Raw genomic sequence first — 19,683 nt, 5'->3', positions numbered from 1 at the left:
CCTACACATACATTACACACATATTCATCAAGATTCATTAACCCTCACAGGAACAAAGGTAAAAGCTCTTGGGCCTGGCCCAAACCTGCCAAGAGAGAGTGTTCTCACAGGTGGCTTCGGCCTGGAAAATGTGTTACCTCATGGTGAAGCACACTATGACCCACAGAGATTGGAAACATTCAGACCCTGAAGGGAAGCTTCTTTATCCACTAAAGCTTATGTATCACGTGAAAATGTAAGCTGATAACAGGTTTATGCCAGTATCTAATTAGAATCTAGTGCCTGTAGCTCATTAGAGGCTTTTCACTGGGTAGACAACAAAATAACTAGTCATGATTATCATCATTGGGGTGATAATGGGGTAACCAATGTTTTCTTCCAGGAGTACAGTACCTTCTGTATTCCTCTTCTGTCCCCCACGTTGCACGAGTGTGAAGTCCATCAGCCTGCCTGTGAGTGTGTGGTTGGGGGTTTTTTGGTGGTAGGTTTACTGGTGTGGGGGGTTTTTGAGACTGAAAGCTCTCCATCTGTATGGAGTTCAGAGGGGGAAAAAAAAGACAGAAAACCTTGGATCTAACAAAGATCTCCCTGTAACAGAGGAGGGGTTCAGCACCCACACATGCAACAGCTTTCAACCTCACGTTTTCGGTAATGTTCTAATACATCATCCTGCAGTCCCGCTTTTGCTAATGTTCCAATACGTTACCCTGCAGTAACAGCGGCACCTGCAGGATTCGGGAAAGGTAGCAAGACATCTCCCTCGACTCCACAGATCATCCAGGCATCTGGAAAGGTTTTCTTCCTGAGAAGCCTTCAGCCAGTGAAATGTGAGGAGCCATGGGCCTCTTTCTCTTTTTCAAGAGAAAGACTGAATAGCTTGTTTGGTTCCTGAAAATCTACAGCATGTTTTGGGAGACACACAGTTGTACATGGAAGCATTAGCCCCATCCTGTACAGCTGCTGTCTGATCACAGAAGACACCTGCTGAAGCAGTGTCCTTCCCTGGGGATGGAACCATCCAACCACATCAGCACAGCACAGCTCTTTGGGGTAAAATTAGCCAACTCAGCAACGCTATTTTGTGTCCATAAATTTGGCGCTGTGGTGTGAAATCCTAGTGCTGGCCTGGAGTCTAACAGCTGACATCAGCCAGCGAGCAAGCCACTGGCATTTAGGAGAATTCTAAGCCTTTTATTCACAGGCCGCTTCCGATGAATAAAATGTCAGCGTGAGAGGGGTTTGGTTTCTTTTACTGATGTGTCAAAGAAAGAAAAACCTCAATGCATTTATTAGCCGAGCTTAAAATTTGTACTGAGTTATATCAGCATGCATCCAACTGTGTATGCTTGCAGAAACCTTCTTCTATCTAGACCTATGTTTTCTATGGATATTTTTTTAAGAACAACTTGAAATGTAATTAGAATGTAATGCTGATGAACAGAGAAACCAGCAGGCCCCAGAGGGTATCACAATTCAAATTCCTTCCAGAAGTACATTTTAAAGTCATTACAATGAAACGCAGAATCATGAGAAAAGCCTGAGGGGCCATGACCATTGTAACTGTGAGCAGACATGTTCTTCTTTCCCAGTCTCACAGAAAACAGATATGGAAGCGTTCCAAGTGGCTCTCTGATTGCTTTTTGCTTTGGCTGGATGTCATGCTCCTGGAACAGTTGTGGAAAACTCAGGAGGGATGCTTTTCTCTCAGAATCGGTGCCAGCTCCGTCAGACCCAGTGACCATGTGCGTTTAACTCAGTATGTGATGCTCATCCCCTGTCAGTGCTCAGGCATGCACTGACTCAGGGAATTATACAGACTGAGATGGAAGCACGCTCTGCCTCAGGGTCAGTGCTGACTTCAGTGACCCACGTGGTGCTGCTACAGGACACCGATGAAACATCTGTGCTGGAATGAAGAGGAAGGTCCAGAAATGGCATGACACTTTGAAGAAAGAGGGTGCTGGGCTGGGTCTGCCTGTCACGCTCCTCGAACAGTTGTGAAAAACTCAGGAGGGATGCTTTTCTCTCACTGTCAATGCCAGCTCTGCCTCAGTGATCACACGTGTTTAACTCAGTATGTGATGCGCTGGCTCTGGTGCCACAGCCCTGAGCTCAGGACAGGCAATGCCCCCACAGACAGGCAGCAACTGTGGTTTCTCCCCAACACTGCCATGTTTCTCCCTCATGAGCACAGATCGAGACAGGCAGGAATCCAGCTTGCAAGAGCATGACTGAAGGCAATAGGACCGAGTGACAGAAATTGTGAGGACAGTGAATAAGTGAATAACCTATCGGGGGACCAGGTTTAACAAGCAAGCTCCCCATGGAGCAGGCAGTGAGCACAAGGTGGCCAGAGGTGCCAGTGGGGGTGCGCAAGGACTCCTCATTTTAGAAAGGACATAGAGCGTGTCCAGTGAAAGGCAACAAGGCTCGTGAAAGGTCTAGAAAACACGCCTCATGAGGAGCGGCTGAGGGGTGTGTGCTCAGTACATGGACCCTCAACAACACGGAGCGCCCTCAGCACAGATAGAGCCCTCAGCACACAGAGTGCCCTCAGCCCATGACTCCTCAGCACACAGAGCGCCCTCAGCACACAAAGTGCCCTATGCCCGCGACCTCTCAGCACACAGAGAGCCCTCAGCCCACGACCCCTCAGGACACAGAGCGCCCTCAGCACACAAAGTGCCCTCAGCCCACGACCCCTCAGCACACAGAGCGCCCTCAGCCCACGACCCCTCAGCAGCCCCAAATCGCAGCACGCGCCACGTCCGGTCAGCGCGGCCTCAGCGGGGCGCGCGCCTCCCGCGCGCACGCGCCCGGGCGGGCGGAGCAGGCGCGTGCGCGGCGCGGGGCCGGAGCCGGGCCGTAGGTGTCGGTGCCGCCGCAGCAGCAGCAGCAGCAGCTCCGCGATGGCGGCGAGCGCCGGGGCGGGCAAGGGCAGCGCCAGCCCCAGCTCCTGCTCCAGCTCCGAGCGCCACGCCCGCCTCCTCCTGGCCCAGATCAACCGGCTGCGCGCCGGGCAGTGCTTCTGCGACGTGCGGCTGGAGGTGGGCCCGGAGGCGTTCGCCGTGCACCGCCTGGTGCTGGCGGCCAGCAGCCCCTACTTCGCGGCGCTGTTCGCGGGCGGCATGAAGGAGACCGGGCGGGACGTGGTGCGGATCGCGGGCGTGGAGGCGGGCACCTTCCACACGCTGCTCGACTTCATCTACACAGGTGAGCGCTGTGGCGGGGGCTCGGGGCGGGCGCCCCGCGGCCGCAGGCTGGAGCGGGGCCCCGCTGTGGTTTGGTGCCCGCAGGGGTGGTGAGCATCGCGGAGCACAACGTCCAGGAGCTCATCGTCGCCGCCGACATGCTGCAGCTCACCGAGGTGGTGGAGCTCTGCTGCGAGTTCCTCAAGGGGCAGATCGACCCGCTGAACTGCATCGGCCTCTTCCAGTTCTCCGAGCAGATCGCCTGTCACGACCTGATGGAGTTCACCGAGAGCTACATCCACGCGCACTTCCTGGAGGTGCAGGGCGGGGAGGAGTTCCTGGCGCTCACCAAGGAGCAGCTCGTGAAGATCCTGCGGAGCGAGGACCTGAGCATCGAGGACGAGTACCAGGTGTTCATAGCGGCCATGCAATGGATTCTGAAGGATGTGGGGAAAAGAAAGAAATACGTCGTAGAAGTGCTGGAGCCTGTTCGATTCCCTCTGCTGCCGGCACAGAGGCTGTTAAAATACATAGAAAGTAAGTGAAAGAAGGAAAGAAAGGATATCACGTGATCAAGCCATGTGTTTTTTGGAGTTACTGGGCTTTGATGGACTTGTTTTTTACATTAATAGCATGATGAGTGAAAATACTTATAGCAAAGGAGTTCTATTTTTTAACAAACAAGCACAGCTTACTTTAAAAACTTGCTTTTGAAAAAGCCATATAAAAGTAGGCAACCTTGATTTGTCTGGTGTTTCAGGGGAAGCTATTCATTTTTCTACAGCTGAGTTGCTTACTGCCTCTAACTTTTCACTGTGCCTTTTTTATTCTGCTTATTTCCTCAAGGTATTCCAGATTTCAGTCTTCGGGTGGCTCTGCAAACTCTGTTGAAAGAATATTGTGAAGTCTCTAAATCTCCCAAAGAGAACAAGGTCAGCAGTTTTCTGCAGGCTTCTAAAGGTCGTCCCCGGAGGAAAGCCAGGAAGTACCTTTATGCAGTAGGTTAGAATGTGGCTGTTTGAACCTTGTAAAACAAATGAAGTAGTACCTCGTGTTACAGTACTGAAGAGATACTGGATTTTTTTTTTTATCAAAATATATAAAGATAGCAAAATGTTTTATCATGGCTGAGTTACCACGTTAGCTGGTTTCTGCTTAGAATTGCACAGAAGTCCAGCATTCGTGTTTCTTGTCATTATGACATGGCATTCAAAGTCCAGATTTGCTGTCTAAAAGTAATTTGCCTTGGGTGGAAAGCTGCAAATCAGCAGAGGATTTACCCAGGGTTCGCTGCTGGAATGGTACATGCAAATCCACTGCACCCTTTGTTCTTCTGAGAGCTGTAGTTTTCTCTGTCCAGGTTCATGTGATGGGGTACTTGAAATTGCAAGTTTTCAGCAAAGCTTTATATTGGAAGGGAACTTGTTTGTTCCAACCCTGTGGGAAGTAGCACCGACTTGGATAGCAAAGGCTGTTGGCTGATCTGTGTTTTACTCAAAACATGAATGCTAATATTTGTAGCATTATGGTGTCAGCTCTGCACAATTTCCATGACCCTCAAGCCAACCCGTCTTCCTTGTGGGCTGAAGAAAACCAAGCTATTGTCAAAATCCAGTTCCTACTAAAAGTGGCTAAATGGCTGTTACTGTAATTTTTTTCAGTGGTTTAGTTATAGGAGCGTGGGGATGAGCAAGAAGCTGTTACTCAGCCATGGTCTTTCCACTTACTTTCCAGGTGGGTACAACAGACTGCAGGGAGGACGCTGGAGTGACAGCAGAGCCCTCAGCTGTGTGGAGCGATTTGACACTTTCAGCCACTACTGGACCACAGTGTCCTCTCTCCACCAGGCCCGGAGCGGGCTGGGGGTGGCTGTGGTGGGAGGAATGGTCTATGCCATTGGAGGTAACAGCTCAAATATGCTTTCTTTGTTACATGGGTACTGGAGAACTCATGGATGGTTGTTTTTTTTTTTAAATTATTCTTCCTGTAAGTGATTCTGAGGAACCCAGCAGTAGATAGTACAACTTTTAGGTATAATGGGGATTCCTTCGTTCTCTGCCTTGGTTCTCTACCGTCACTGCTTTGTGAATGTCTGTTTGGGCTCCTGTGTTGGCCAGTTTTTGCTAAGCTGCTCTCCCCTCATGGTGTGGCAACTCAGAGGTTACCATACGGCTTTGCATACCCCCACTAATGGAATTCCTTGTCTCACTTGTAGTCTGGCAGAAGCCCATAGCATAAAAGGCAGTAGCACAGGACAGACCACTTGTGGTCTGCCTGCCTGGAAAGGCTCGTTATGTGTGTTTGCACAAGGATGTGATGAGTAGCTCTACTAGCCCATCACTCAAGAATGCATATGTAGACTGGTTTTGTCACCTCAGAACACATTCTTTGGTCCTGAAAACCCTGGCAGTTGTGCTGCAGAGTAAAAGATGTGCAGCACTGTGGTTGTTCATCCCTCTGATGTTTTCAGTAACGTTTCAGGGAACTGTTGATGAAAGCGGTTCCTAGTGATTATTCAGTTCTGGGTATAAACAATGCTTTTGCTACGTTGGCTGTTTGGCTGAAAGATGGATCTTGTATTCAAATGTTGCCTGTCCTGGAAGGAGTTGAAGAATGTTTCCATATCTGCAAAACATTTCCCCTATCTCTGTTCTTGCTCTTATTGTGCAGGTGAGGACAACTCGATGATTTTCGACTGTACGGAATGTTATGACCCTGTTACGAAGCAGTGGACAACTGTGGCTTCCATGAACCATCCCCGTTGTGCACTGGGAGTGTGCACGTGCTATGGTGCTATCTATGCTTTGGGTAAGTTCTCTTTTTTTTTTTTTCCCCTAGGTGAAGTTAATTTTAAAGATTCATGGAACTTGCAAAGCGATTCGATCTTAAATATTACGTCTTGGTGATGCAAATTTGCAAACTTAGGTTTTGAAAACCAGCTGTGTCCATAAGCATTAATATACCAAATCTTTGTGGATTAGTTATTGTTTAGTTGTAATTTATGTCCATTGTAGACTGACTGCATGCTGGTTTCAGAATTTGTCCTGGAACAGTGCACTGTATGCTAAACATGCAGCTAACACACAACTTATGCCATTAAATTCTTTCCTGTGTTTGCTGTTATTTGCAGGAGGTTGGGTTGGAGCAGAGATCGGCAACACAATTGAAAGATTTGATCCTGAAGAAAATTGTTGGGATGTGGTGGGAAGCATGGCTATGCCCCGTTACTGCTTTGGGTGTTGTGAAATGCAAGGTGTGTATTATTAAGTTTGTATCCATAAATAGTTCCAACAGCTGTTGGATTTTGAAGCTTTATTTTTCAGTCATGAATTCTTACCATTGTCCTGTACTGAGCTGTCAGTTGCACGTGTTTGTGCTTCGCTTGTTTGCTCTTCTAGTACCATATTTCTAATTCTACAGAACTCAACGACTATAAAGTTCTCTCTTGTCTTCTGCCTTTTATCTCATGAAAACAGTTTTTCCTGATACTGCTTTTATTTACCTTCCATATTTGGGGTTGTCTGTGTTTCTTTGCGACAATCTAAAGAGTTGCTACAGGTTATTTTAAGACAGACATGTCTAAAGACTTGGTAAATAAATGTGCCTGTTAAGTATTTGATTCAGGCCTGGTCAACATTTGCAACCTTCTGAATTCCTTCCCCTGCACTTAATTAATTTTTGCTCTCATCAGAGCTTCCAGTGTTCAAGCCTCATGCAAAAGCTTTATGTACGCTGCTACTGAACAAAAGGAGGTTTTTCTGTCACTCTTAAGCCATCTTAACGTCAGGCTGAAACCTTTGTTGTGACAGTCATTTTCTGTCTTTCTTTCTATTATGAAACCTAAGAGAGGAGAAATTCTGTTCCTGCAGGTTTGATTTACGTTGTTGGTGGTGTCAGCAGCGAAGGAGTAGAGCTCCGCTCCGTCGAAGTCTACGACCCGATATCCAAACGTTGGTCTGAGCTCGCTCCCATGGGCACCCGGAGAGCCTATCTTGGTGTGGCTGCTCTCAACGATTGTATCTACGCCGTGGGAGGCTCGAGTGAATCTCAGGATGCACTTGCTAGTGTAGAAAGATACTCATTCGAAGAGGTATAGTAGAGTCCGTTCCCTTCCTAAATGTAGATTGCATCAGGTTTGTGTAAGATGCTGTAGAGGTAGCCTGCTTCCTTTCTTTAAAAAGAAAAAGCTGGAAATTCCATTTCCTTTTCACTGCTGGCTGGTGATCTTGAGTGAAACAAAGTTTTGATGATCTCAGTCTGTCCTAACTAGTTCTGGTTTAACCATGCACAGATATACTGCAGGTTAGTAAATACTTGCTAGGGTTAAGGTGAGAGGATAGATTCCTCCTCTTCAATAGGAAGGTCAATAATTTGCATAGAGAGAAAAAACTCACTGAAAAGTTGAGGATCTTTCTTCTGCATCAAAATGGTGTTTCAGCATGACTAAAGTAAGATAAGAAATTATTCCTGTTACTGCTTATGTTTCTATGATGCTGTTTAGAAGAGTAGCTACTGTTAAAAGCAGAACATAATCCAGTGTGCCAATCTGCTTGCTTTTTGAATTCAATCTAGTTTTCCTTATTTCCCACCTCAAACTGTACCATTCTCTCTTTTGGAGACAGACTGCATCTTGCAGTGATTGAAGAAAGGGAGGGGCGTTGTGTACAGACAGTATGGGATCTGCTCTTTAGTGACTAACACGATTTGGACCCCTTGTGAAAGTGTTGTCATTCCTGGCTTCATAGTCCTCCTGGTGCTGTATACATATCATGTTGGAGCCTGTGAGGTGCATACATAGTGTTCTTTGGATATGTTTCAGCCTTTAAGCTTTAAAAATTATTTTATCAGAATCAGGGCTTGCCCTAAAACTACTTGTTGACTCTTTCACCCTCTCATTAGGAAAAGTGGGTTGAAGTTGCTCCGATGAAGATCCCAAGAGCTGGTGTGTGTGTTGTGGCTGTGAATGGACTCCTCTATGCCTTGGGAGGCCGAGCTCCCAGTCCTGATTTTGCTGCTCCGGTAACCTCTGACTCTGTGGAAGTTTATAACCCTCATATGGACAGTTGGACCGAAATTGCCAACATGATCACCAGCCGCTGCGAAGGAGGTGTGGCCGTGCTGTAAAACACAAAGAAGAAAACTCACTGAAGGAATGAATAAATCTGTCTCCTCAGATCTCCGGCTTCATAGGCCAGAAACCTTTTTTAACACAGGAGCTGCAGCGGAGAATTAGATCAGAGGGATTTTCCTGAGCCAAAGGAAAAGCCCTTCAAAGTAAATTGGCTTATCCAGTGTCTGTCTTGGGAAGTATTCTGTTAAGAGTAGGAATGCCTCTTATAACTGGATTAAGCTCACTGAAATAAATGGTGAATTTGCCCCGTAAAAATCTGAAGAAATAATTCCAGCACGTCAGAGACATTAATCAGGTTGTTAACTCTCTCAGGTGCACCCAAGCTGGCATTTTAGTTGCCCTTGCAATCTGGAAGGGGGTTACTATGGACAGCAAGGAGTTACCTGGAGATAAGACCAGGTGGGCAATTTGGATGGCATTAGTTGTCTTTTTCTGGTGGAAAACAAGGAAGAGAAGGTAACAAAGGGGAAGCTTGGTGTCTCTACTTATGACCTTGATACATTTGAGCCTCTTTTCTGCACCTGGACATTAAATATGAATTGGATATTTACTTTCTGGCTACTCCACTCACTTGGATGGTGAGTGGCTGAGAATTTCCTGTTTTGGAAGGTTATCCTTACAGTTCTAATAATGTCATTCCACTTCAGCATTGGCTTTTCTTCTCAGTGGTATCAGCTATGACAGTAGAGCTCCTTTTTGTGTAAGCTCTGATCAATTTTAAATGGAAATGCTATTCATTAGATTTGCTGTTCTCTTTAGGACTGCTCTTAGTAAAAAAAATTAGGGAAAGCCTTTTGCCCCCGTTTTGTTTCCCCACAGTTAAATGTGCTTTTACCCAGTGTGACACATGCTGAGACTTGGCATTGGAGTATTTGCTGTTCTACAAGGCACACAGTTCACCTTCACTATATCTTGTGCCTCTTCCAAATTTGAGCCAGTGGAGCTTTCTGTGATAGAATTAGCTGCACTCAGCATTAAAGTGATGCTATCAGTGTGCTCTTGAGGAGTTTGTATTTGGCTTGGATACATCTAGTAGAACAATACTACTAGGAGTTTGGAGTTTTTTCTAAATTCATTTAATTAACAAATTTGATGTTGCTTTTTGCACACTTGTGATTGCATTTTCTGCACAGCTGGGGAGGATTTGGATGGAGCCTGAAGTGAGGCTGCTTGAACTTTGATAGACAGTGTTATTCTGGAACACAAAACCACAAGTGGAATGTCACTGAACAGGAAGCCTGCACTGTGTAGACAAAGGAGCATTCATGCTGTCTAGGTCAACATCCCCTGTGTAAAAGTAACTAATTAATACAGGAATCAAATCCTCCAAGGTGAGTGCTGCAGGTACCTTAAGAATCTAGGTTTTAAAATCTGACATAGGGTTGGGCTAAAACATGCTACATGATGGAGTTTCTTTCTCTGATTGTTCTATAATCTTGTGTGTGCTTTTACTTCAGAGGATTTCTTATATGTCTGAATTAATGTCTATTTTTTTCAAGTATAAGCTTGTATTAAACAGCATTTCATAATAAAATGTGTTTTCAGAACTGACTGTGGAATGCTCTTGAATAGGTTGATACAATGAGTTGTATCACTGCCACTTTCATATAATAGGTCCTTTTTTCTTTTTATTGAAAACCCTGTTTTCCAGTAGAACATTAGAAAAAGATTGGTTATAAGTTGTGACTGTTTGAATGGTGCAAGTAACACCTTTCTGCAGTAAAACATTCACATGTCTCTTCTCAGTGTAAAATCACTCAGACTTCCTGGGAGTCTGGCTGCCTTGCCAGCTCTATTCAGCCCTCTGTGGGATGAAATTACAGGTAATATTTCTTGGGCATTCTTCTTTACATTTCAGGGTCTCTTGTGGAACCATTGGAGGAACATTACCTTTGCTGTATTTTATTAGTTTGGGAACTAGGAGTTCACTTCTGATCTCTGGTTTAATGGAGCTTGAGGGAGCCTGCAGTTGTGTGGAGTTACCTTCTCCAGGTTCTGTAGCTGATTCCATCATGTTTGAATGGAACTTGGAAGCTGATTGATTATGGTCTCTGATACTCAGCACCTCTTTTACTGAATCAAGCCAAAGGAAGGACTCTACTCTGGATCCATGTTAAACAATGACATGTGTAAGTAAGAAAGAACAGAAAAAAACACATTTTAGTTCGTAAACTCAATTTTATTTCCTTTATATTCAGAGAGCAATGAAGTATATTTTTGTTTCAGAGGGATGATGCTGTTAACATGCAAAAGTTGACAGGCTGCAAAAGTGAGAGGCTGGTGTACAGAGCTGCTGTTTCAGCAATATCATACAAGATGGCTCTATCTCCAGGACAGGCAGGCTTCTTAAACCTCTGTTCTTTGCAGAATGAACAAAGTTTAAGTGACAATATGTGCTTTATTCCGGGCAACAAAGATTACTGATGTAAACAACTATGGGGATCATCTGGTCCTAAAACCATGTGTGGACATCACTTTTCAGCTTTCTTGCATATTATACTGTACTTAAAGACTTACAATTAAAAGCTTACAATAAATATGCTCACATACAATTTCATAGCTTTCTGGAGGTACCTGAGACTAGAGAAGAGAATCCACATGACTTCTTCCACTGAATGATGTGTTGGGAAGACTGAAGTACAAAGGCCATCTGCTTCTGCAGGGGTTTCAGTAACAGGCCCATCACGGAGGGTTTGCAGTCTACAAATCCATCTGTACCTGTTCTGGGTGCTCAAATATACAGGTTCTTAGGAGGGACAAGACACAAACGACTTTCAATCCCCTTAACTAATCCCTTAGTGCCAGCACTGGAGTCCTCGTGTCCTATTGTACATCTGTCTGTGTGTATAACCTCAGTTTGCAGTGCTTTAATTTAGGAGTGTGCCAGATCTTCATGGCTGTGTTGCATGTAGCTTCCTTTGCTGGGCAGCCCTAATTCCAAACAAAACCTCAGAGCAGGTGGCCCACATATCCTTTTTTATTTCAGTAAGCCTGAGCAGGAAGTTGACCTTCTGTCTTCTCTGGTGCCTTGTCAAAGATACAAAGCTCCCCCTTCAGCTTTCCCCGCTCCAGCACAGCAACTGAATGACACAAATTAGGTGAGTGCTGACCTTGGCTTGCCCTGCAAACAAACCTCACCTGTCCTTTCTTACTGACTCTGCACTGAGCACTTCCTCACACAGCATCCCTGGAAGTGTTCAGGCTGGATGGAGCTCTGAGCAGCCTGGTCTAGTGGAAGGTGTCCCTGTCCACAGCAGGGGGGTTGGAATGAGATGATCTTTAAGATCCCTTCCAACCCAAATGATTCCATGATTTTTCAGCACCTTCTCAGGTGAAATAGGAGTCTTGTTCCAGAACACAGGAACTGAACGTGGATGTGCTTGTGCACAGTTCTCTGCTGCTGCTGCTTTAAACACCAAACTACAACTGCTTTCACCTTGTTACTGTTTATGACCACACAGTTGTCCTCCCCACCTCAGAACATGATCACACATTATAGTTAAACCAGATACTTTAATAGTTCAGCCTACAGCAATTCATACCCACATCATTTTGAATCTCCATTTGAAATTCCTATGACAGCAATATCTCGTTAAAGAGTGATTCCTCGTTCTATGGATAAGGACAGACTCCCATTTGCCTTGGAAGTCATTGCTATTTGCAATCCTTCCCTCCTGAACTAGCCTGAAAGTCAGTAGGAAAATCAAGTCTGCTTTGAGAGTAAGCATCTTGATCCCTGCCATCATCACTTATAAGCACAAATCAGTTCTTTATTTCTCCTGGAACTGCATGCAAATACCTTACTGGCAGGCAATATCTTTTCCCTATCGATTTATTATTTCGTGTTCTGCCATTTATTTCTGCCTTCAAGACTCTGCACCTCGAAAATGAGCTTCAGTGCTGCAGTGGCCAACAGGGATAACACCATCACCACTGTTCCCCACACCCTCAGTCTTTTAAACCCCCTGGGGTAAGGGGGAAGAAGGGCGATGTCATAATGCAGCGCTATCCCCAAGGCCATCACCAGCATCACTGCTCCCAGGGTGGCATCCTTGAAGAGCAAGGCCTGCCAGGCAAGCACAGGAGGAACGACACTATTAGCCAGGTTCAGCCAGTCTGGCTTGGCTGGGCTGTTTTCCGGAAGGGCAAAGCCCCACCTCACTCCCCCCAGGAAAGAGGCTGTCACAGCACCGTATGTGACCTGAGCAAAGGCCACCTCGGGGTAGTAGGTGCCATGGATGACCATGGCCAGTGGTGCCATCACAAAGGGAACCAGCCCCCCCAGGCTCAGGTAAAGGGCCGGCTTGGGAACGTCCTTCAGGGATTCCTTGCTTTTTTCGGATTCTGTCTCAGATTCTGGAGGCTTTTTCTTCTTGGAGACGGGGAGAGAGGTGTGGAAAGCCTGGAGCTGGGTTGCATAAACTGATGCTGGTTTGAGGCTTGGAGGTCTTGAAAGAGGACACACATCCCTCCGGAGCCAGAGGCTGAGGGAAGACCAAGTTGTCTTATTCTTTGCACGGAGCAGCAGCCTGGGACCCGTTAACTTCTGGAGCTGCAAGCATAAAACTTGTCCTGAGCACCACAAAATGCAGGCTTACAGACCTGCAGTTACCTCAGCCACCTAGGGAATATTGCACCAAGTGGATTTCCAGGTCAGGTCACATCACAGCTGTCCCTCCTCCTGGATTTCAGGTGTTTTTAACTGAACTAACCAAGGTACCCCATGCAGCTGATGAAGAGCAACTGGGCTCTCCAGAGTGAGTAAGAAAACCCTTACTCACTGCAAAAGGTTTGTACACCCACCCATCTTTCCCCACACACATGCATTCTTTAGGCACTTTTAAGATATATCAGTCCCTTTCAGAACAAAATGTAAAATAATTTCCTGCAGAAGCAGGACAAGGTCACCCCAGCAACTGACTACTATCTCCTCACTGCCCTATCAAAAAGTGAGAGGAAAAACGACCTTGAGACAATAAAATTTCATTTTATAAAAGAAACAGCTTTGCCAAAAGGTGCTGTAGGAACCAGGAGCTCTCCCAGAAGAGCTGACTGATAAAACAGCTGGCTACTTCAACTGAAAGCCACCTTTTTTTTTTCCAAAGCTGCAGTTCATATCTTTTCCTATTTTACTTCTAAATAAAAACAGAGAGCAAAGAAAGGCTTCAGTAACTTACTCTGAAAGATGTGTGGAAGCAGCATCGTTGTATGAGAGGAAACATATTTGTTTTATCAACGTCCTAAAACCAGAAAAATTCAGGAGAAGATCTGAAACTGATGAATAGGTGAGTTTGTCTTACGTCCAAAGTCTACACTTATCAGATGCTTACAGACTGTTACTGGGTGTATTTTAAAGAAATATATATATGCTTCTTAATTTCTCCTGGAACTCCACGCAAATACCTCATTGGCAGATAATATCTTTTCCCTATTGATTTATTAGTTTTTGTTCTGCAATTTATTGCTGCCTTCACTTCTCTGTTCCTCTAAAATAAGCTATAAAATATATAATATATGTACTCGATCTGTACGTGCCCACTACAGAATACTTCGTTTCAGGCAGCTTTATGAACTGAAGCGGTAAAGTTTTAATAACTGTTGCAAGAACAATTTCTGGTTAATGAACGGAGCATCAGGGAATAGGCGACGGCTTCCCCTTCATGGATCGTCTCCTTTTCAAGGGATAAATGGCTGCGCACAGCTGATAAACGAGCAATTCCTCACATGAGGAAAAAGCGATCTTTAACAAAACGAGTGGAAAGGCCATCCCATCCCAAGCTGCAGGTAAGCTCCCTGCGGTCGACACTCACCGGGAAAGGCAGTTCCCAGTTCTGCTGCTCCGGGGAAGGGCGGCGGCTCCGCGCGGCCAAAGTCCCCGCACAGAGAGAAAGGGGAGAGGAGAAGCCTTGTATCCTGGAAAAAGAAGGAGCCCCGCTGCCCACGGGCACCGGGCTGGAGTCGCGCGGCGCTGCCGCTCCCCCGCCCGTTCCTCCTGAGGTAGCTTCCGGTGCCCCGGGAAGCGCTCCGGCGGCGCCCGGCGCTCAGCGCTGCCGGTCCGGGCGGGAACGGGAGCGGCCTATCGTGTTCCGCCGGCCCGAGTTAGGGTCAACCTGAGCTAAGGGCAGCAGCGCCGCTCGCTCTCAGACCGAGGGCCGCGGTCGGTCTGGTAGAGGAGCAACAGGGGCTTCTGCCGCCCGCGGGGTTGCGGGGCGGCGCGGCCGCTCCTCCTTTCTAAGCTCCGGCATCTCGGCAGTGGACCAGCCTCCCACAAGCGGACTACAGATCCCAGCCTGCCCCGCGGCGCGCCGCCCGGCCGTTCTGTGCGCCGGGGCCGCGTGGCCTTCTGGGACGCGTAGTCTGGGGCGGCTTCCGACAGGCGGCGGCGAGGGCGGTGCGCGGCACCGCCTGTGATTGGCGGGGCGGGGGGCGCGCGGCACGGGGCGGATGCGGGCGAGGGGGTGCCGGGCGGGGCGTGTCCCTTCCGCGTGCTCGACCCCGCCCCGCGCGCGCGCCGGCCCCGCCCCCTCCGGCCCCCGGCCGGGCAGGGCCGGGCGGCCATTTTGGGCAGAGCTTTGTTATGGTTGTGGGGCCGCCGGAGCCGCGCCAGGGCCCGCCCGGTGAGTGCGGCCCCCGCGCCGCCCCCGCCGCGCCCCACGCGCCCCCCGCGCCCTCACCTGGCCCCTGCAGCCCCGCGGCCCTCCCCGCCGCCCCCCGCGACCACCGCGGGCTCGGCGCGGCCCGGGAGCGGCCTCCCGCCAGGCCGGGTCCCCCCCCCACCCCCCCCCGCGCTCGGTCCCGCGGCCGCGGCGGGTCCCGGCGGGGGCAGTGCGGGGTCCCCGCGGGCAGGGCCGGGCCGGGCGGCGGGGGGCCGGGGCTCCGCGGGGTATTGTTTCCTTGCTGAGCGGGGAAGTTCGCAGCGCTGACACTGCCGGGGCTCAGCTCCTGTCATGGGGTCGGCCGGGAGCGGGGCGGGGGGGGGCGGGCCCGGGCGGCGGGCGAGTGCAGGGGGGGGGCCGGGCAGGGGCGACCCCGCTGCCGACTGGAAACGAAACCAGCGCGGCCGCTTCCCCTCGGCTCCTCCCGGGCCGCGCTTCCCGGCTCCCCCGGCGGGAAGGGGCGGTCGGGGCCGGCAGTGACACGTGTGCTGCGGGCGGCCGGGGCCCGGCTCGCCCTGCCCGCTGCCAGCCGGGCCAGGAAACTTGTCAGGTGCCCCTCGCTGCCTGCGCGCAGGAAAACAGCGCCCGGCCCGAGCGTGAGGTGGCTCTTTGCGGCGTGAAAGTTATTTCTGTGTGTCCGGTGCGTTTGGTGCCCCGTTGGCCGGAGGTTTTGCGTGGTTTGGCTTAAACGGCTGTGGCTGGACTCTGTCAGAATGCACGTAGCGCTTCAGAGAGCCATTTGAGACTTTGGATTTATTAACGAGCTGTTTTGGAACGATTTTAGAGCAGTCAGTGGGTGTCTGCACAAGTTTCGAGTTTTTAAACAGCTTTAGAGGAACGGTCGCTATTTAAATCCTTGTACGTAATGGTGGAATGGTTTAATAAGGTTGCTTAAATATCTTTTTATATTAACATGACCAGGTAGGTCAGCCTGCCTTTCCCCGCCCCCGAGGTGTGAGTGACACAAGTGTTAGTAATGTTGATAATACTCTGAAACGTTGCGAGTGCCTGAGCAAAGTGTGGAAACAGCAGCGGGGGGGAATGGAGATGAGATAACAGCTGAGATAATTGGGGAGCCATCAAGGCTGAGTTTACTGTAGAGTTGACATCGCTTCTATAAAAAATGTTAGGTGTTATGAAAAAAGCTTATGCAAATGTTATTTTCATGAATGACTGTGGCTGGTATTTCAGTGAAAGGTTTCCCTGTGCTTATCCATTTGGAGACTGGTATTTCAAACTTCCAGTCTCTGACTCAGGAAGAAAACAGGTGTAGAGCAGTGGTAGGAAGAAATAAAATTCCCCAGATTTAAGAGGAACAGCTTTTCCTTTTGCATTCTTTCTCATCATTTCTAGAGAAAAGTCTCTTAAGAAGAACTTTTTGAAGTTTTGTACTTTTGTATTTAGAATAGGGAGGCTTCAGGTGATACTCCCTATCTTTCTTTTTTCTTTTTTTTTTTTTTTACAGCTATTAGTAGCAAAGTGCAGCCTCTGCATTTTATATTCGTCTGTTTTATAGCCTTAATCCTATATGACACAGAAGTTTCCATTGCAGATATCATACGAGGACCTAAAGGGAAAATATGCAGGGAACAGATGGCATTTTAAAGGAAAGCAAGTCCTGTTTTTTCTGAGGGTGTCTCAGAAATATGAGGAGCAGAATGCAGATGTGGAATACAACAAATCAAATGGAAGTGCACACTTTCTGAATGTTAGGAAAACTGCTTTACTTTGAGAATATTTGCACGGTATGGTCACCTTGTCTCACAGATGGGACTGTTTGTGTACACGTGGTGTTACTGCCTCTTGTAATTCCTGTTTTAAATTAGGAAATTAAGTCACCAGAGAAAAAATAATATGCACTAGCATTTTCATGAAATGTAAACAGTATTTCAAGGGTCGTGGGATACTTATTTTTAATACTGAAAAATGCTGCAGTTGGATCTGTGAATGTCTTCAGGAGTGAGGGTTCTCAGATAATGTTCTTCTTGCCTTTACAAAGTGAACAAAAACTATTGGCTCAGGAGTTAAAGTTGCCTTTTTTTTTTTTTTTTTTTAATGTCAGTATTACAAGTTGTTTGAAGTCAGTTGTGTAACTGCTGAATTGACTTGGTTGTGAAGTGCAGTCCAGGGTGTGCTTTGTTTGTTTGTCAGTAAGAAGAGGTGGGAACAGGGCTGACTGTTCAGTAGAGCTCAAACATAAAGCACCTCTCTCCAGTGGAGTGCTGGACACAGGTTTTCCTTATGGCTTTCTAGAAACACAAAGAGGGGATGGCTATTGCTCCAACTTATCCAGGGAAAGGCCACAGTTACTGAATTTTGCAGTTGACGAGGAGGTGTGTGTACCAGGAACTTTGTTTGGGATTTTTTAAGTTTTACATTAATTTATTTGTAGAGGGGCAGAAGTGGTTTAGTTTTTGTTCTGCAAACTCAGCAATGTAAGCAGAGGTTTTACTGTCACTTACATAGTGACCAGGATGCCAACTAAATCATGTGGCTTTTGTTTCAGCAAGAGTAATTGAACTGCATGTGCTCTTTGCTCCTCAGATTTGATGAAAAGCAGTGAAGTTGGCAGAAATGTGGTCCTGCTCAGAATACTTCACGAATGCCAGGATGTTGTTTAACTTGTGTGCTGTAACTTAATATGTTCCTGTGAAAATCTGCCAAACTTTAATGAGTTACTGTATGGTCAGAAGATAAATTTACATTTTTGGGAGTGGATTCAGGTAGAGATTGATAGTGGCTAAGTGTCCACCACCCCATACATGTATGTGCAAACACTGTGCAGACCTCAGAGTTCTAGGGCTGGTTCACAGGGCTGTGAGCATGACAGTGAGTGGGGAGGGCAGAATATTGGCTTCATTAATCACAGATATTAGTGATCAGGCTGTATCTCTCCAAACTGGAAATTCTTGATTAAAGTGTGCTTAACTATTTCAGTTCCTGCCTTCTCCCTGGCCTGCAGCAGTATGGGGAGAAGAATTTTTTACACTTTATACTACTTAGACCTTTCTGTATTTAAACAGCAAAACAGTTTTGCAAAGTGTTGGTGTGTGCAGTTCCATAAAATGACTAATCTGAAATAGTTGCACTTCCAAGGTCTGTCTTAACAAAAATCCTTTGAACCAGTGCAGCCAAACATAACTGAGGTTTTCTGCAATAAATGATGCTCAGAAAGAAATATTTTGCAGTCTGTGACCTTGTGCCCTGGGGACTGTTGTACACAAGAGTTCACCAGGAGTTACTGACGTTCTGGGATTTATAGTCATTCCAGCAAAAATGCCAGTGTTGGTTTGGTTGGGCTTTTTTCTCCTTGAATCTTGTGATCACTTCCAGTTCAGTGTTTTACACAGTTTTATCCTCCACCCTGAAAGGAGCATCACAGCTTCATGGTGTGATGTTGGTGACTCTTAAGGAAAGGGGTGGGTGGGTGTGTATAATGTTGTCTAAATACATGTCCCTGGTTTTAGGAATCCACTTTTTCCAATACAGGAAGAAATTAAGATTTTCAATTTGATTTCCCTTGGAGCAGTTTATTTTCGGTGTCAGGTCTAGGTTTAGGTGGACTGTGAGTGTCAAGCATAGTAAGGGCCAGGAGGGCAATGGGGATAGAGGTTTAGGGTGGCAGGAATGGCTTTTCTGGATATCTGTGTGACCCCCACGGCATAGTTACAACATACAGAGCATGTGGCAATGAGCATCACTGTTGGAATTCTGTCATGTTCAGTTTGTGATGAAAAACTAACTTGTAAATAAAGGACTGAGCCTACCAGGGAGGTACATGGTATTTTTCTGGGCACAGAAATTATTGGTATTCCCAAAGTTGCTGTGGGTTTGTATGGTAAAGATTACAACAGGTCTCCAGCCTTTCAGCAGAGAGGAGTGTTTTGCCATTGTATTACAATGCGTCATCCATCATCAAGGGATTAATCAGGGCTCACGTGAGATGGTCTAAAAAGACCTTTGATGCTAATCTTAAAAAAACTCAGCAAGGAAGTCTCATCCCGAAAATGTTGAATGTGTTGTGATCTTGCCTGTTAGTTTGGCAAAACTGTCTTTCCTCTGCTTTGAACTCTAGTTAAAAGTAGAGAAACAGGTTAATGGCAACTTTCATGTCTTCAGGTTGACTGGGCCTTATGGAATGTATCCTACAGTATTTAGGGAGCTGAGAGCCTGTGGGGGTGGGAAAAGTTCCAGAATGCTGAGGAGTTGAGGTGCACTTTCCCTCACAACATCTAGAAAAAAGCAGGACTCAGCTGTGTTCAAGGGGAGCACGTTCACGTCAGGGACTCTGTCCTGGATCATGTACTTTGTGGTAGTTTCACTTCTCCGTGTTGAAATAACGTTCTTACTGAACACACAGATCTTGACAAATTCAGTAAATGGCCTGAAATCAATAGGAGTGGTTTCAGCCATTTTGGTGTAGATGGGTTCAAATTACTGTGTTTTGGTACATTGCCTACGCAGACAAGTAGCAGCTGCCTGGGCAGCAGTTCTGTGGGGGAGTATCTGGGGGCTGTAGTGGTTCCTAAATTATCGTGAGTCAGCAGCGTCACTGTCATGAAAATTCACTGGAACATACAGAGGCATTTTAAATAAGATAATGAAGCAGTTTCTCCATTCTGCTGAGGAGTGATAGGTCTTCAGTAGTTACCTTGTTCAGTTTGGGATACTGTCATTCTTGGGAAGGTTATGGCTGGGTAATAAG

The 19,683-nt window shown here is 47.1% G+C and overlaps 3 protein-coding genes across 6 annotated transcripts in view; 2 read left to right on the top strand and 1 right to left on the bottom strand.

Annotated features, from left to right (window-relative positions):
- Nucleotides 1–2,877: 2,877 nt before the first annotated feature.
- IPP (intracisternal A particle-promoted polypeptide) lies at nucleotides 2,878–9,878 on the top strand. Its single transcript, XM_032696668.1, has 8 exons — nucleotides 2,878–3,213; nucleotides 3,297–3,728; nucleotides 4,038–4,193; nucleotides 4,926–5,093; nucleotides 5,862–5,999; nucleotides 6,322–6,444; nucleotides 7,061–7,281; nucleotides 8,091–9,878. The coding sequence occupies exons 1-8, from the start codon at nucleotides 2,910–2,912 to the stop codon at nucleotides 8,313–8,315; spliced, it is 1,767 nt and encodes a 588-aa protein (XP_032552559.1). The 5' UTR covers nucleotides 2,878–2,909; the 3' UTR covers nucleotides 8,316–9,878.
- Nucleotides 9,879–11,815: 1,937 nt separating this feature from the next.
- On the bottom strand, nucleotides 11,816–14,338 carry TMEM69 (transmembrane protein 69). Its single transcript, XM_032696669.1, has 3 exons — nucleotides 14,133–14,338; nucleotides 13,500–13,562; nucleotides 11,816–12,874 (listed from the first exon to the last, which is right to left on the bottom strand). The coding sequence occupies exons 2-3, from the start codon at nucleotides 13,542–13,544 to the stop codon at nucleotides 12,158–12,160; spliced, it is 762 nt and encodes a 253-aa protein (XP_032552560.1). The 5' UTR covers nucleotides 13,545–13,562; nucleotides 14,133–14,338; the 3' UTR covers nucleotides 11,816–12,157.
- A 505-nt stretch (nucleotides 14,339–14,843) lies between these two features.
- GPBP1L1 (GC-rich promoter binding protein 1 like 1) overlaps nucleotides 14,844–19,683 on the top strand; it is a 31,238-nt gene continuing 26,398 nt past the window's right edge. For 2 of the 4 annotated variants that reach the window (XM_032696201.1, XM_032696204.1), the window contains exon 1: nucleotides 14,844–14,939. The gene's annotated coding sequence lies outside the window, so the exon portion shown is untranslated. Of the gene's footprint in view, nucleotides 14,940–15,581; nucleotides 15,698–19,683 lie in introns of those variants that run through there. The other 2 variants (XM_032696203.1, XM_032696202.1) reach the window with 2 other exon arrangements.

Source organism: Chiroxiphia lanceolata, chromosome 9, assembly GCF_009829145.1.
Source record: "Chiroxiphia lanceolata isolate bChiLan1 chromosome 9, bChiLan1.pri, whole genome shotgun sequence".
In the NCBI taxonomy this organism is placed as follows: domain Eukaryota; kingdom Metazoa; phylum Chordata; class Aves; order Passeriformes; family Pipridae; genus Chiroxiphia; species Chiroxiphia lanceolata.
Note: the sequence above shows the minus strand (reverse complement) of the source record. Positions and strands in the feature narration are given on the sequence as shown.